Source organism: Balaenoptera physalus (genome assembly GCF_965194825.1).
Source record: "Balaenoptera physalus genome assembly, chromosome: 21".
Classification (NCBI taxonomy): Eukaryota; Metazoa; Chordata; class Mammalia; order Artiodactyla; family Balaenopteridae; genus Balaenoptera; species Balaenoptera physalus.
In genome coordinates, this window is record NC_138902.1 from 38,512,771 (window position 1) to 38,527,131 (window position 14,361).

A 14,361-nucleotide genomic window follows, 5' to 3' on the forward strand; every position below is an offset into this window, starting at 1 on the left:
CATAGTTTTACTTTTAAGCTATCACCATATATAAAGTGGGTTTCTTGTAATAATGGAGTCTTGTTTTTATCTAATATGAAAACCTCTGTAATTTACTGGATGCATGTAGACTTGTCACATTTAATGTTATTGATGTGTTTGAATTTAGGCTGATCATTTTGTTTTCTGTTTTTCCTGGTTTTTGTTGTTGTTCCTATCCTTCCCCTTTCCTGCACTTTTTGAATGTATTATTTGAATGTATTTATTACTATTCCATTTAAATTTAAATTTATCTTTTTTTGAAAAAAAAACTCCTGTTGCATATTTTTTTTTCTGGTAGCTCTATTACAACATACATACTTTATAGTCCAGTTACAGTGAATTTCTCTTTTTAAGCAAGACATAGATGCCTTACAAGCGTATCAGTCCCTTTAGTCTCATCCTTTTTATATCACTGTCATATGTATCACAACTACGTACATTGGCAGCCTCACCAAGCAATGTTATAGTGTTTGCTTTCCATCACACACATTTTAAGCAGCTTAAAGAGAAAAATACTTTATCCAGATATTTATAATTTCTCTTGCTATTCCTTCATTCCTTAAGTTTCAAGTTTCCCTTAGCCAGGAGAATTTCCTTTAGCATTTCTTTTAGAGCAGAAGTGCTGGTGCCAAATTCTCCTAGCTTTTTTCATTTGAAAATGTATTTTGTATTTCCAAAGGACATTTTTGGTACATATAGAACTCTGGGTTGATAGCTTTTTTTTTTTTTCTTTCAGCACTTTAAAGATGTTTGACAGTCTTCATGCCACCGTGGTTTCAGATGAGAAATCTTCCATCATATGTAATTTTTGTCTATATGTAATGTGTTTTTATCTACTGCTTTCATAGTTTTTCATTTTTTCTTCTTCTCTCTGTGTCTCTCCTCCCAGTCTGTCTCTCCTCCTTTTAGTCTTCTTTTCCCCTTCCTCTTCTCCCTTATCTGCTTTCCACTCTATCCTTCTTCCTTTTGCAGTTTGATTATGATGTGTCTTGGCATGGTTTTCTTCAACTTCTTCCTGATTGAGGTTCACTGAGGTTTATGTTTTCCCTCAAATTTGGTAAGTTAAGCATGCCAATTATTTTCTAAATATCTTTTCTGCACCAATCTTTTTCTTCTCCTTCTGAGACTCCAATGATATAAATGTTAGATATTGTTTCGATATTGTCCCACAGGTCCCTGAGGCTCTGTTAATTTTGTTTTAAATCTTTGTTTGCTGTATACTTCAGATTGGATTATTTCAATTAATTATTTTCTAGTGTGTCTCTTTCTGATGTGTCCATTCTATTGAGCCCATCCAGTAAATTAAAAAAAAAATTTGTATTACATTGTATTTTTCAGTCCTAAAATATTCATCTTGTTCTTTTTTTTTTTTTTTTTTTTTACTTTTTTTTGGGTTTATTTTATTTATTTTATTTATTTATTCATGGCTGTGCTGGGTCCTCATTTCTGGGCGAGCGCTTTCTCTCGTTGCGGCAAGTGGGGGCCACTCTTCATCGTGCCGCGCGGGCCTCCCACTATCGCGGCCTCTCTTATTGCGGAGCACAGGCTCCAGACGCGCAGGCTCAGTAGTTGTGGCTCACGGGCCCAGCTGCTCCGCGGCATGTGGGATCTTCCCAGACCAGGGCTCGAACCCGTGTCCCCTGCATTGGCAGGCAGATTCTCAACCACTGCACCACCAGGGAAGCCCCCTCATCTCGTTCTTTTTAAAAATAGTTGTTCTCTCTCTGTTGAGAACTTATTTGTACCTTTTGTTTATCTCAAGCATGGTTATAATAGCCGCTTAAAGACATTGTCCACGGATTCCAACATCTGAGTCATCTCACTGTTGGCATTTGATTGCCTTTTCCCTTGAGAAATGGTCATACTTTCCTTATTTTTTTGTATGAAGTAATTCTGCCTTATATCTTAGACATTAAGTATTTGTGATATGAGACTTGGGTCCTGTTTGAGCACTTTGCCAATGCTCATTTTGTGTTGTCTGTTTTAGCAGGCCATCAGCCTGGTTAGATTGAGACTGCAAGTCCTTTTTGCCTTCAGTGGGCAGTGTTTTCCATCTCGGTTCAGTTTTCCAAGCCTTTCTATTCTTCACTGGGTCTGTTCCGTGCATTCACAGCTCTGGATGAGCATGGGGCTTGTGCACATTCCTACACAGACTTGGGGGATGACCTTCTCAAACTCACTTCTCTCTTGGATTTCCCTGACAAAGTCTGACTCTCCAGGGCCTCTTTCCCCAGTTCCTCTGACCATAAAGATAGTTTTCCCTTGGGATTTTAGGTGCCTCTGAAAAGTGAGTTAGCTTTATGGCTGAGCCAAGAGAGAAAAAAGGCAAAAAAAAAAAAAAAAAAAAAAAGAAAGAAAAGAAAACAGCTTTCCCATCCCCACTGCCCTCTTCAGCTCACAGGGTCCCCTTTTCTTAGTTCTCTGGCCAGAAAAAATAGGATTTCTCTTGGAGGTTTTGCAGTCTGCACCTGCTGTGTAGTTCTGCAACTCAGACTGCTCAGGTGAAAGTCAGGAGATAAAAGAAAAAAACTCCTGGACACTCACTGGTACTGGTCATTTTTCAAATTCTTACTTCCCCCTCAATCTGCCTGATGTTGTTTACTTTTCAGTCCTCAGGTAGTTGCCATTTGTATCCTTTTTAGAGATGTTAGCTACAATCAACTAGAGAGTTAAGGAGTAACAAATGTTTGTTAAATGAAGCAAGTAAGTCTCATCTATCTCTCTTACTGGGCTCTCAGCTCCAGGAAGCACCGACTGTGTCTCTTCTCCAATGTGATGTGATGTGCCTGATCCAGTGTGGTACATGGTGAGATCAAAATAGGTTTTGAACTAAATAATATTGGGCAAAGAAGAATGAGGAAGAAAATATTGAAATGATTAAGAAAAAAGAAGTTAACCAAGAATATGTATAGGGTGACTAAATATGAGATAATGATACAAGAATGATGGATCTTTTGCTTAAGACAGGAGATTAATGATAAAAACTCTGTAGACACACCAGGGTTTTGAAAGATATAAGTAGAGGAATTTTGCTGTTGTAATACTGAATAATAAATAAAGCTCTTGGCAGAGAAGGCAAACCTGAAAGTAATATACTGTTCGGTAAACAACAGAAATTGGCATGGATTTCCAAAAAAGAATAAAACAATCATTTAAAAATCTGGGCTTTAGGTTTTGATAAGAGAAACAGTAATAGCGTGAGGTATAGAAAATAAAGGAAGAGAGGAAGCCTACTGTCCAACTCTGAACAATGCCTAATGAAAGGTTTGAAAGCCAGAGACAATGGGAGATGTCCTTTCTAACTGCTCTATGAGGTGTCAGTGCTCGTCCAAATGTAGCCTCAGAAAGACACTCAGATGCCGGATAACAAAATGGTCACAGGTCAAGGCAAGTGACCCATACCGAGGGTCATCAGTACAGAAGAAGTAACATTACGTAGGGTGGCTGCTGACATCCCTTGGCAGGTGACAAGGGGAATTATCACGGACACTCTTCAGTGGAACGGAAGAGTGACTGATGCTTAGCCGCACATAGCTGTAGGCTGTTCAAATGGCCTGTCTCCAGGGGTAGTGTTTTCTTTACAAAAATGAAAGGGAGCGGGGGGGGAAAGGAACATTTCCAAAATACGTATCTTTCAACAGAAAAAGAACAATGTGTTTAAATCCCGTAAATTATTAGAAGAGTACCGATTCAAGAAATGGTACGGTTGAATCTTAACAGTCTTATTTCTTTCAGAAATTTTGAAGCTATTTATAGGAAAAAACTTTTAAAAATAATTTAAATGATTTTCAATATTTGTTTTAAAGCATGAAAGGCCTTAGACACTGAATATAACAATATGGTCACCATTTCTAGCCAATGTGATAATTATTATTGGATTACAGACATACAGAAAAAGAGGTGAGTGGGGGAGGTGAGGAGGGAGAAACGGCACTAGTGACACCAGTGATAAACTGTGAATGATGTCCAGTAACTTATGAGGAAAGCTGGGGAGAAACCTTCCATGCTCTAGTGATCTCTGACGAATGAAACGACCTTTAAATTCATACTTTTTTGTTTGCAAGTTAATAATAACTTGTAATCAAGTCTAAGTGTGATTTTTTTTTAAAGCCTTGCTTTTTTTTTTTTTAATTAATTAATTGATTTATTTATTTTTGGCTGTGTTGGGTCTTTGTTTCTGTGTGAGGGCTTTCTCTAGTTGCGGCAAGCGGGGGCCACTCTTCATCGCGGTGCACGGGCCTCTCACTATCGCGGCCTCTCTTATTGTGGAGCACAGGCCCCAGACACACAGGCTCAGTAGTTGTGGCTCATGGGCCTAGTTGCTCCGCGGCATGTGGGATCTTCCCAGACCAGGGCTCGAACCTGTGTCCCCTGCATTAGCAGGCAGATTCTCAACCGCTGCGCCACCAGGGAAGCCCTAAGTGTGATTTTTGTCCTACTGGATGAGCTATAATAAAATTGAAGTTAAGCTGCAGAGAAAGAAATCAGAGTGCTCACTCTAAAGTCCATTTTAGGGACTTCCCTGGTGGCACAGTGGTTAAGAATCGACCTGCCAATGCAGGGGACACGGGCTCAATCTATGGTCCAAGAAGATCCCACATGCCTCGGAGCAGCTAAGCCCATGCACCACAACTACTGAGCCTGCGCTCTAGAGCCTGTAAGCCACAACTACTGAGCCCACGTGCTGCAACTACTGAAGCCTGCAAGCCTAGAGTCTGTGCTCCGCAACAAGAGAAGCCACCGCAATGAGAAGCCCACGCACGTCAAAGAAGAGTAGCTCCTGCTCGCCGCAACTAGAGAAAGCCCGCACGCAGCAATGAAGACCTAAAGCAGCCAAAATAAGTAAATAAATAAATAAAGATTAAAAAAAAAAAAAAAGACAAAAGCTCTGATAGGGTGTGTCGCTCTCAAGAAGAAAAAAATAAAACAAAGTACATTTTATCTGCTGAGATAAACAGAAGCATATGAAGCCAAATTTAAATCTGCGTGAAGAATATTCTTGATTGAGCATGTACATAAACACATAAGCCAAATGCAAATAAAGTATAAGAGTGGGGAGGAGTGGGAAGCCCAGGTTATGTAGTGTAGCTTAGTCTCAGCATATACTAGCTGTGTGATCTGGGCAGGCTCAGGATTTCTTAGGCTCAATTTCCTCACCATTAAGATAATAGACACTTCCCTGGTGGTCCAGTGGGTAAGTCTCCATGCTCCCAATGCAGGGGGCCCGGGTTCAACCCCTGGTCGGGGAACTAGATCCCACATGCGTGCCACAGCTAAGACCTGGCACAGCCTAAATAAATAAATAAATATTAAAAAAAAAAAAAGATAATAGACTAGCTCAACATTCCAGCAGTCCTTCCTGGCTCCTCTTATTGTAAATTTTGGATGACTGGGATGTTTCTCCTTCTAACATACAAAATAGGAGGATGCATATTCCCAACATGCAGATGACATTGTTTATATCACACACTAGGAGACTCCAAATAGATAACTGGCCCTGCAACCTAACTACCATTAGAAACAGAGACAGAGGTCAATTATCCTAAAACAAAACTTGTCATATTTAGTAGGTACCTCCCAACTTGTAACTGGTTTTTAGGTAATAATAATTATTATTATTAGGTAAAAATAATTATTAGGTAAAAAAAATTATATTAGGTAAAAATAATAAGGCAACTTAATCTGTTATCCACGGATAAGGAACTAGCTCATTCCAGAAAGTATAATAAGTTACTTTCTTCAAAGCTAAACATTTAAAAATAATTATGAGACTATGTAACTAAAAGCTAATAGAGAAAAATTGGGAAAATTTGGTTAATTAAAAAAAGATCCAGGGCTTCCCTGGTGGCGCAGTGGTTGAGAATCTGCCTGCTAATGCAGGGACCATGGGTTCGAGCCCTGGTCTGGGAAGATCCCACATGCCACGGAGCAACTAGCCCGTGAGCCACAATTACTGAGCCTGCGCGTCTGGAGCCTGTGCTCCGCAACGAGAGGCCGCGATAGTGAGAGGCCAGCATACCGCGATGAAGGGTGGCACCCCGCTTGCCACAACTGGAGAAAGCCCTCGCACAGAAATGAAGACCCAACACAGCCATAAATAAATAAAAAATTAAAAAAAAAAAAGATCCAAAAAAGGGCAGGCAAATGCAATGTGGTACTCTGGATTGGATTGTGGAACAGGAAAAGGACATTACTGGAAAAACTGGTGAAATTCAAATAAAGCAAAAAGAGAAAAACAACTTGTTATATACAAAGAAATCCCCATAATCATATTTTTAAGCAGAAACTCTGCAGAACAGGAAGAAACAGCACAATAGATTCAAAGTGCTGAAAAGAAAAAAACTCCCAAACCAAGAATACTCTATCCAGCAAAGTTATCATTTAGAATTAAAGGTGAGATAGAGTTTTCTTGACAAAAGTTAAAAGAGTCATCACCACTAAATTGCCCTTACAAGAAATGTTAAAGGGAATTCTTTAGGGGAAAAAGTAATGGCACTAATTAGTAGCAAGAAAACATATGAAAGTATAACTCTCACTGGTAAAGGTAAATATATAGTAAATGTAGTGAATTAATCACCTGTGAAGCAGGTATAAAGATAAAGGCAAAACTTGTAAAAATAACTATAACTACAATAATTAGTTAGGGGATACACAAGATAAAAAGATGTAAAATGTGAATTAGAAACATAAAACGTGGGAGAGGAAGAGTAAAAATGTAGAACTTAAGAGTGCATTCAAACTTGTTATCAGCTAAAAAACAGACTTATAAATATAGGTTATTATATGGAAGCCTGATGGTCATCACAAAGCAAAAACCTATAGTAGATATACAAAAGATAATGGGAAAGGAATATAAGAATACCAATAAAGAAAGTCTTCAAACCACAAAAGAACAGAGCAAGAAAGAAGGAACAGAGTGGAACTACAAAAACACCCAGAAAACAATAAAATAGCAATAAGCATATACCTATCAATACTTACTTTAAATGTAAATGGACAAAATGCTCCAATCAAAAGAAAGAGTGGCTGAATGGATTAAAAAACAAAACAAACAAACAAATTTAAAAAACAAGACCCATCTGTATGTTGCTAATGAGACTCACTTTCAGATCAGAGCAAAAATAGAGACTAAAAAACAATAGAAAAGATAGATGAAACTAAGAGCTGGTTCTTTGTAAAGATAATAGACAAACCTTTAAGCCAGACTCATCAAGAAAAAAGAAAAAGCATAAATGAATGAAATCAGAAATAAAAGAAATTACAACAAGTAACACAGAAATACAGAGGATCATAAGAGATTACTATGAACAACTACTGTATATGCCAACAAATTAGACAACCTAGAATAAATGGATAAATTCCTATGGTATACAACCTACAAAGATTAAATCATGAAATGAGATAGAAAATCTGAACAGACCAATTACTAATAAGGAGATTGAATCAGTAATCAAAAACTTCCCAACAGTCAAAAGTTCAAAACCAAATGGCTTTAATGGTGAATTCTACCAAATACTCAAAGAATATCAATCCTTCTCAAACTCTTCCCAAAAAATAGAAGAAGAGGGAACTCTCCCAAACTCATTTTATAGAGCGAGCATTACCCTGATACCAAAACCAGACAAGGACGACACAAGAAAAGAAAATTACAGGCCAATGACCCTGGTGAACATAGATGTAAAAATCCTGAACTAAATATTACCCAACTGGATTCAACAATACATTAAGATCATACACATTATCAAGTGGGATTTATTCCAGAGTTGCAAGGATGGTGTAATATCCACAAACAAGTCAATGTGATACACCACATTAACAAAATGAAGGGAAAAGAAAAATATATGATCATCTTAATAGATGCAGAAAAAGCATTTGAAAAAATACAAAGTCAGTTCATGATAAAAATCCTCAGGAAAGTGAATGTAGAGGGAACATACCTTAACATAACAAAATCCATGTATGACAAGCTTAGAGCTAACAGCATACTCAATGGTGAAAAACATTTTACAGCTTTTCCTGTAAGATCAGGAACAAGACAAGAATACCCATTCCTGCCACTTTTATTCAACACTGTATTGGAAGTCCCAGCAACAGCAATTAGGTAAGGAAAAAGTGAAAGAAATCCAAATTGGAAAGGAGAAACTAAACTTCATTATTTGCAGATGACATATTATATATAGAAAATCCAAAGACTCCATCAAAAAACTATTAGAACTAAAAAATTCAGTAAAGTTGTGGGTTACAAATACACAAAAATTTGTTGTTTTTTCCATACACTAATAACAAATATCAGAAATGGAAATTAAGAAAAAAACCCATTTACAGTTGCATCAAAAGAATAAAATACTTAGAAATAAATTTAACCAAGGAGGTGAATGATCTGTATATTGAAAACAAGACATTAAATAAATTGAAGATGACACAGATAAATGGAGACTTCCACGTCCATGGAATGGAAGAATCAATATTGTTAGAATGTCCATACTCCCCAAAGCGATCTACAGATTCAAGCAGTTCCTATCAAAATTCCAATGGCATTTTTGCAGAAATAGAACAATCCTAAAATTTGTATGGAACCATAAAAGACCCTGAATAGCCAAGCAATCTTGAGAAAGAAGAAGAAAATTGGAGCCATCATGCTCCCAAACTATATTACAAGGCTGTAGTAGTTAAAAGAGTAGGTATTGACATAAAACTGACACATAGATCAACAGAGAGCCCAGAAATCAACTCACACATATGTGGTAAATTAATTTATGACAAAGGAGCCAGGAATATACACAGGAAAAGAACAGTCTCTTGAGTAAATGATGTTGAGAAAACTAGTCAGCCACATGCAAAAGAATGAACTTTAACCACTATCTTACATTAGACACAAAAATGAACTCAAAATTGATAAAAGACTGAATGTAAGACCTAAAACCATAAAACTCCTAGAAGAAAACATGAATGATACGCTCCTTGCCATAGATCTTGGTTATGATTTTTCAAATCTGGCAACAAAAGCAAAAGCAACAAAAGCAAGTAAACAACTGAGACTACATTTTTCAATTTAAAAAGCTTCTGCACAGCAATGAAAACCATTAACAAAATGAAATGGCAACCTACTTAATGGGATAAAATATTTGCAAATCATATATCTGACTAGGGACTAAGATACAAAATATATAAAGAACTGATAGAACTTAATAGCAAAAAACAGACAATGATTTAAAAATGAGCAGAGGATCTGAATAGACACTTTTCCAAAGAAGATATAAAGATGGCCAACAGGTACATGAAAAGATGCTCAATATCACTAATTATCAAGGAAATACAAATCAAAACCACAATGAGATATCATCTCTCACCTATCAGAATGCCCATTATGAAAAAGACAAAAATAACAAGTGTTGGTGAGGGTGTGGAGGAAAGGGAGCCCTTGCGCCCTACTGGTGGGCATGTATATTGGTGCAGCCACTATGGAAAACAGTATGGAAGGGCCTCAAAAAATTAAAATTAAAACTACCATATGATCCAGCCATTTACTTCTGGATATTTAGCCAAAGAAAATGAAAATACTAACTCAAAAATATATATGGACCCCCATGTTTATTGCAGCATTATTTACAATAGCCAGATATGGAAACAAAGTGTCCATCAACAGATAGATGGATAAAAGAGATGTGGTATACACACACACAATGGAATATTGTTCAGCCATAAAAAAGAATGAAATCTTGCCATTTGCAACAATATGGATAGACCTCGAGGGCATTATGCTAAGTGATATAGACTCAGAGAAAGGCAAATACAGAAAGAGCTCTCTCACATGTGAAGTCTTAAAATAAAAAAAAAAAAAGCTCATAGATACCAAAAACAGATTGGTAGTTGCTAGAGGTGGGGATGGGAGAAATGTTTTCTTTTTTTTAGTTTAAATAAGTAGAAAAAATAACTTTAAAAAGCTAATCTATAATGTTAGAAGTTAGCATAGTAGTTATTGGGTGCAGGCAGTGAATAAAAGGGGTTGGGTGCTGCGAATTCTGCCCTGTTATCTGGGTATTGATTACATGGAATGGGTCTGTAAAAACTTTCCAGCTGTATGTTTATGGTACGTGCACTTTTCTGTATGCATATTATAACTCAATAAAAAAAACTTTAATGCTGAAAAACTAGCAAGATCTTTTGGGTGGTGCCCCTAGAAAGGGAGTGCTAGCTCCACACTCAGTCCCCCATACCTGGTTTCATGCATCGTTTCCTTATGGGTGCCCCTGAGTTGTATCCTTTGTATTAAGCTTATCCTCTAGCCCAGCTAGAGATACAGTCAGTTCAAGACGTCGCAGTCTAGGCTACCTCCCCTGCCAAGGCAGCACGGATGCTCAGATACAATGACGGGGCCGTGAGGGACCCCCTCAGTGCTGGGGGTGTGGAGCCAACGTGAAGCACAGTGACAAAGAAAAATATTCTCTTTCTCAAAAGCACAGTTTAAATGCTCTTTGCTGGCAAAGGCAATACTCTTCCTAGAACCTTCTCCCCAGTTCTGGTGCCACTGCAAAGGGAAGTTAAAGAGCTTCAAAATCACCTAGTAGAGGTTTGATGATCCACATGCTTAATAGAAAAAAAAAAAAAGAAAAAGAAGAAGAAGAAGACTGGTTATGGAGTTGGGAGACAAACCTGTCTGCATCTACAGCCTCATGGTGGTGACCGTGAGGCACCACTTTCAGGTACAAACTTGGACCTGAATGGCATCACCCAGTATCCAAGGAAACATTTTTGGTTCAAGATGGCAATGTAGGGGGATTCTGAACCCCACTCCTCCCACAAACACACTGAACCTACAGCTACATATGGAACGATTTTTTTCTGTAAAAAAAACCCCTAAAAAGTAGCTGAGTGATGACTACACATTAAGCAAATGAAAAGAAAACCACAATGAAACTAGCAGGAGAGGGTGACACAGTGTTACCACAAACCCACCACCAGGCCGGGCCACCCCCAGCTGGGAGGGAACGCACAGCCCTGAGCTCCTCCTTGTGGGACAGAGGGTTTCATCCGCCCATCAGGCATTCCAACTTCGAAGACCTGCTCCCGAGAAATAAGCCCCCGAATACCCGGCTTTGAAAACCAAAGGGGCTCCTGTGCCTGGGACCCACAGGCTACAGCCATCTGAGAAACGGCTAATCACACCCAGACTTCATGTGAAAGAGGCTCACTGCCTAGTCTTAAAGCACTGGCCTGAATGGCAGGCTTCCAACTTAACATGTCCCTAGAGGCCTGCAGGGATACTCACCAGGGACAGAGGCTGCTAGGGGCCACCTACCCCTGCCATCTTTTTTCCCCCCCAAACCCAGGCCTTCTTCCCGCACCTGACGTTCCCCTCTGCCAAGCTCCAGCATGCTCCATTTTTTTTTTTTTTTTAGCTCCAGGCCTTTCTTTGTGCTTTCCCCGCACGGCAGCACGCATCAAGCTCCCCCTCTACCTTGCCCGAGGCATCAGGCATGATCTGCTCCCTCTCCCTGTGCAGCACTCCAGAGCACAGGTATGTCCCCAGGGTCGGGGGGGAACCGTCACCCACATCCGTGGCCCTGACTTTCGTGTCTGGTGCTACAGCTTCTGTGACTGCCACTAAGGAGAAGCGCCTCGACTGCCTGGCTGGGGAGGTCAGGGGGCCTCACGTTCCTGGCACCCAGTGGCCTGCGACAATCAGGGAGACAGTCCTTGGCAGACTGCCCGCCCCCAAGGGCACGGCACAGGCGGCAGACTGAAACACACCCCTCGTCCTTCTGAGAAAGAGGCCTGTTTGTTTGCCTAGGAGCTTTGGCTGGGGGCAGGATTCTGGGGCCTATGGAGTTGCTCTTGGGAAATGGGGCCGGCGATGCAATCTTCATGCTCTCCCTCCGCCTCACTCCAACTTGCCGGATCTCCCTGAAAGGAGCACGATTTTTGTAGCTACCACCAGGGGACACCCTGCACATCACCTGGCCCCTGTGGCCAAGGGGCTCGTGCCTGCAGGTCCCACAGGGTGTAACTGATGGAGAAAGAGTTCTTAAACAGCTACCAGACTCAGGGCACAGCAAGAGGAAACAGACCCAGGAGTTCAATCTTTCTGTGAAAGGGACCAATTAGTTTACCATCGTAGCTGCAGCCTGAGGTGCTGGCTTCTAATTAAACACACATCTGAGGCTGACCGTGACCCTTTCAAGAGACATCGGGCGGGGGCACTGTCTTCTCACTCTCTCTCTACCATGCTCCAGCGCACCAGTATCTCTCAAAGGGGAGCTGTTACAGGTTTCTGGTGCCCCAGCTTCTGCAGCTGCCCCCCAGGGGATGTCCCTCGATCGCCTGGTCCTGGTGGCCAGGGAGGTTTGCTCCCGGCTCCTGTGAGACTATAACAGTTGGAGAGACAGTTTTGGGCAGGTGACCACCCTGAGGGCAATGCACAGACCGCAGCAGACTGAAACACACTCCCAAGCTTTCTGTGAAAGAGGCTAATCTGCTTATTCTGGAGCTTCGGACTGAAGGGCAGGCTTTAGCTTTAACACACATGCAGGGCCCTATGAGGAGCTCTCAGGGAACATAGGTTGGTGGACGTCACCTTCGAGCTCTTCCTCTGCTTTGCTACAGCCCACCGCTATGTCCTAGAATGGAGCTTATACACACCTCTGGAGCCCTGATTTTTGCGACTGCTGTCCAAGGGACACCTCCAGATCACTTAGGTCTGATGACCAACAGCACAAACACTTGCAGTCCCCTTGCTGTGGATATTTGCCCACTTGAAAAGCTGCTGCCTGTGGGTCTGGCTTCCAATCAGCCTGTATCTAAGTGCTGACCGCAATCTTCCCCTCTGGGACATGGACAGGTCTTCGCACACCCTCAACAAGTGGGAGCTATTACAAATAGAAGAGACCACTTCAGCAATAAATAAGGTTTGAGAGACAACCAAGAGGTAGAACATGCTTGAACAAGAGGGTTCCTCTCCTACGTGAGGACACTCCTTCAAAACCGGGACAGGATTAAAAGAGGGCTTCCCTGGTGGCACAGTGGTTGAGAACCTGCCTGCTAATGCAGGGGACACGGGTTCAAACCCTGGTCTGGGAAGATCCCACATGCCGCGGAGCAACTGGGACCGTGAGCCACAACTACTGAGCCTGCGCGTCTGGAGCCTGTGCTCCACAACAAGAGAGGCCACGACAGTGAGAGGCCCGTGCACCACGATGAAGAGTGGCCCCCGCTTGCCGCAGCTAGAGAAAGCCCTCGCACAGAGACGAAGACCCAACACAGCCAAAATAAATAAATAAATAAATAGCGTTCCCATTAAAAAAAAAAAACCAGGAGAGGCGTCTTTCATCTGATGCACAGAAACAAACACAGAGTGTCAAGCAAAGTGAAGAAAGAGAAGAGTGTGTTCCAAACAAAAGAACATAAAACCATGAAGGAAAAAAAACACATAATGAAATGGAGATAAGTAATTTTCTTGATAAAGAGTTCAATGTCCTGGTCATAAAGGTGCTCAGTAAACTGGGGAGAAGACTGGATGAACAGAGTGAGAACTTTGACAGAGAGAAAATATAAGAATGTACCAAACAGAAGTCACAGAGATGTAAAATACAATAACTGAACTGAAAAAATGCCTTAGAGGGGTTTAACAGCAAACTAGATGAAGCAGAAGAAACAATCAGTCAACTTGAAGACAAGGCAGTGGAGCTCACCCAATCAGAGCAGGAAAAAGAATGAAAAAGAGTGAAGATACAGGACAGCATCAAGCTTACTAACATTCCCATTACAGGGGTCCCAGGAGAAGAAGAGAGGAAAAGGGGCAGAAATCTTTTTTGAAAAAATAATGGCTGAAAACTTGTCTAACCTGGGGAAGGGAAGAGACATCCATAACCAGTAAGTCTAGAGAGTGGCAAGGGAGAGGAACCCGAGGAGACCCACACAAAGACACATCGTAATTAAAATGTCACAAGTTAAAGACAAAGAGAGAATATTAAAAGTAGTAAGAGAAGAAAAACTTGTTATGCACAAGGAAGTGCCCATAGGACTATAAGCAGATTTTTCAACAGAAACTTTGAATATATTCACTCCCTTATGGCCTGCAAAGTGCTGAAAGAAAAAAACTTCCAACCAAGAATAGTCTCTCCAGCAAAGGAATCACACATAATTGAAGGTGAGATAAAGGGTTTTCCACACAAGCAAAAGTTAAGAGTTGAACATCACTGGATTGGCCTTACAAGAAATGTTAAAGGACTTCTTTAAGCTAAAAAGAAAGGGCATTAAAGAGTAACAAGAAAACACATGAATGTATAAATCTCACTGGTAATTCTAAGTACATAAAGAGGTAGTGGGTTAATCACTTGTAAG

The 14,361-nt window shown here is 40.6% G+C and overlaps 2 protein-coding genes across 5 annotated transcripts in view; one reads left to right on the forward strand and one right to left on the reverse strand.

Moving 5' to 3' along the window:
• The window catches only part of MCPH1 (microcephalin 1), a 348,745-nt gene that overhangs the window by 302,054 nt on the left and 32,330 nt on the right, over positions 1–14,361 (forward strand). For 2 of the 4 annotated variants that reach the window (XM_082444095.1, XM_082444089.1), the window contains one exon: positions 758–4,106. The exons of the other annotated variants lie outside the window; for them this stretch is intronic. In XM_082444095.1, coding sequence (XP_082300221.1) covers positions 758–869 — 112 coding nt within the window. In that variant the 3' untranslated portion in view covers positions 870–4,106. Of the gene's footprint in view, positions 1–757; positions 4,107–14,361 lie in introns of those variants that run through there. 4 annotated transcript variants of the gene reach the window in all.
• The window catches only part of LOC309651401 (uncharacterized protein), a 142,855-nt gene that overhangs the window by 92,636 nt on the left and 35,858 nt on the right, over positions 1–14,361 (reverse strand). The window lies entirely within an intron of this gene.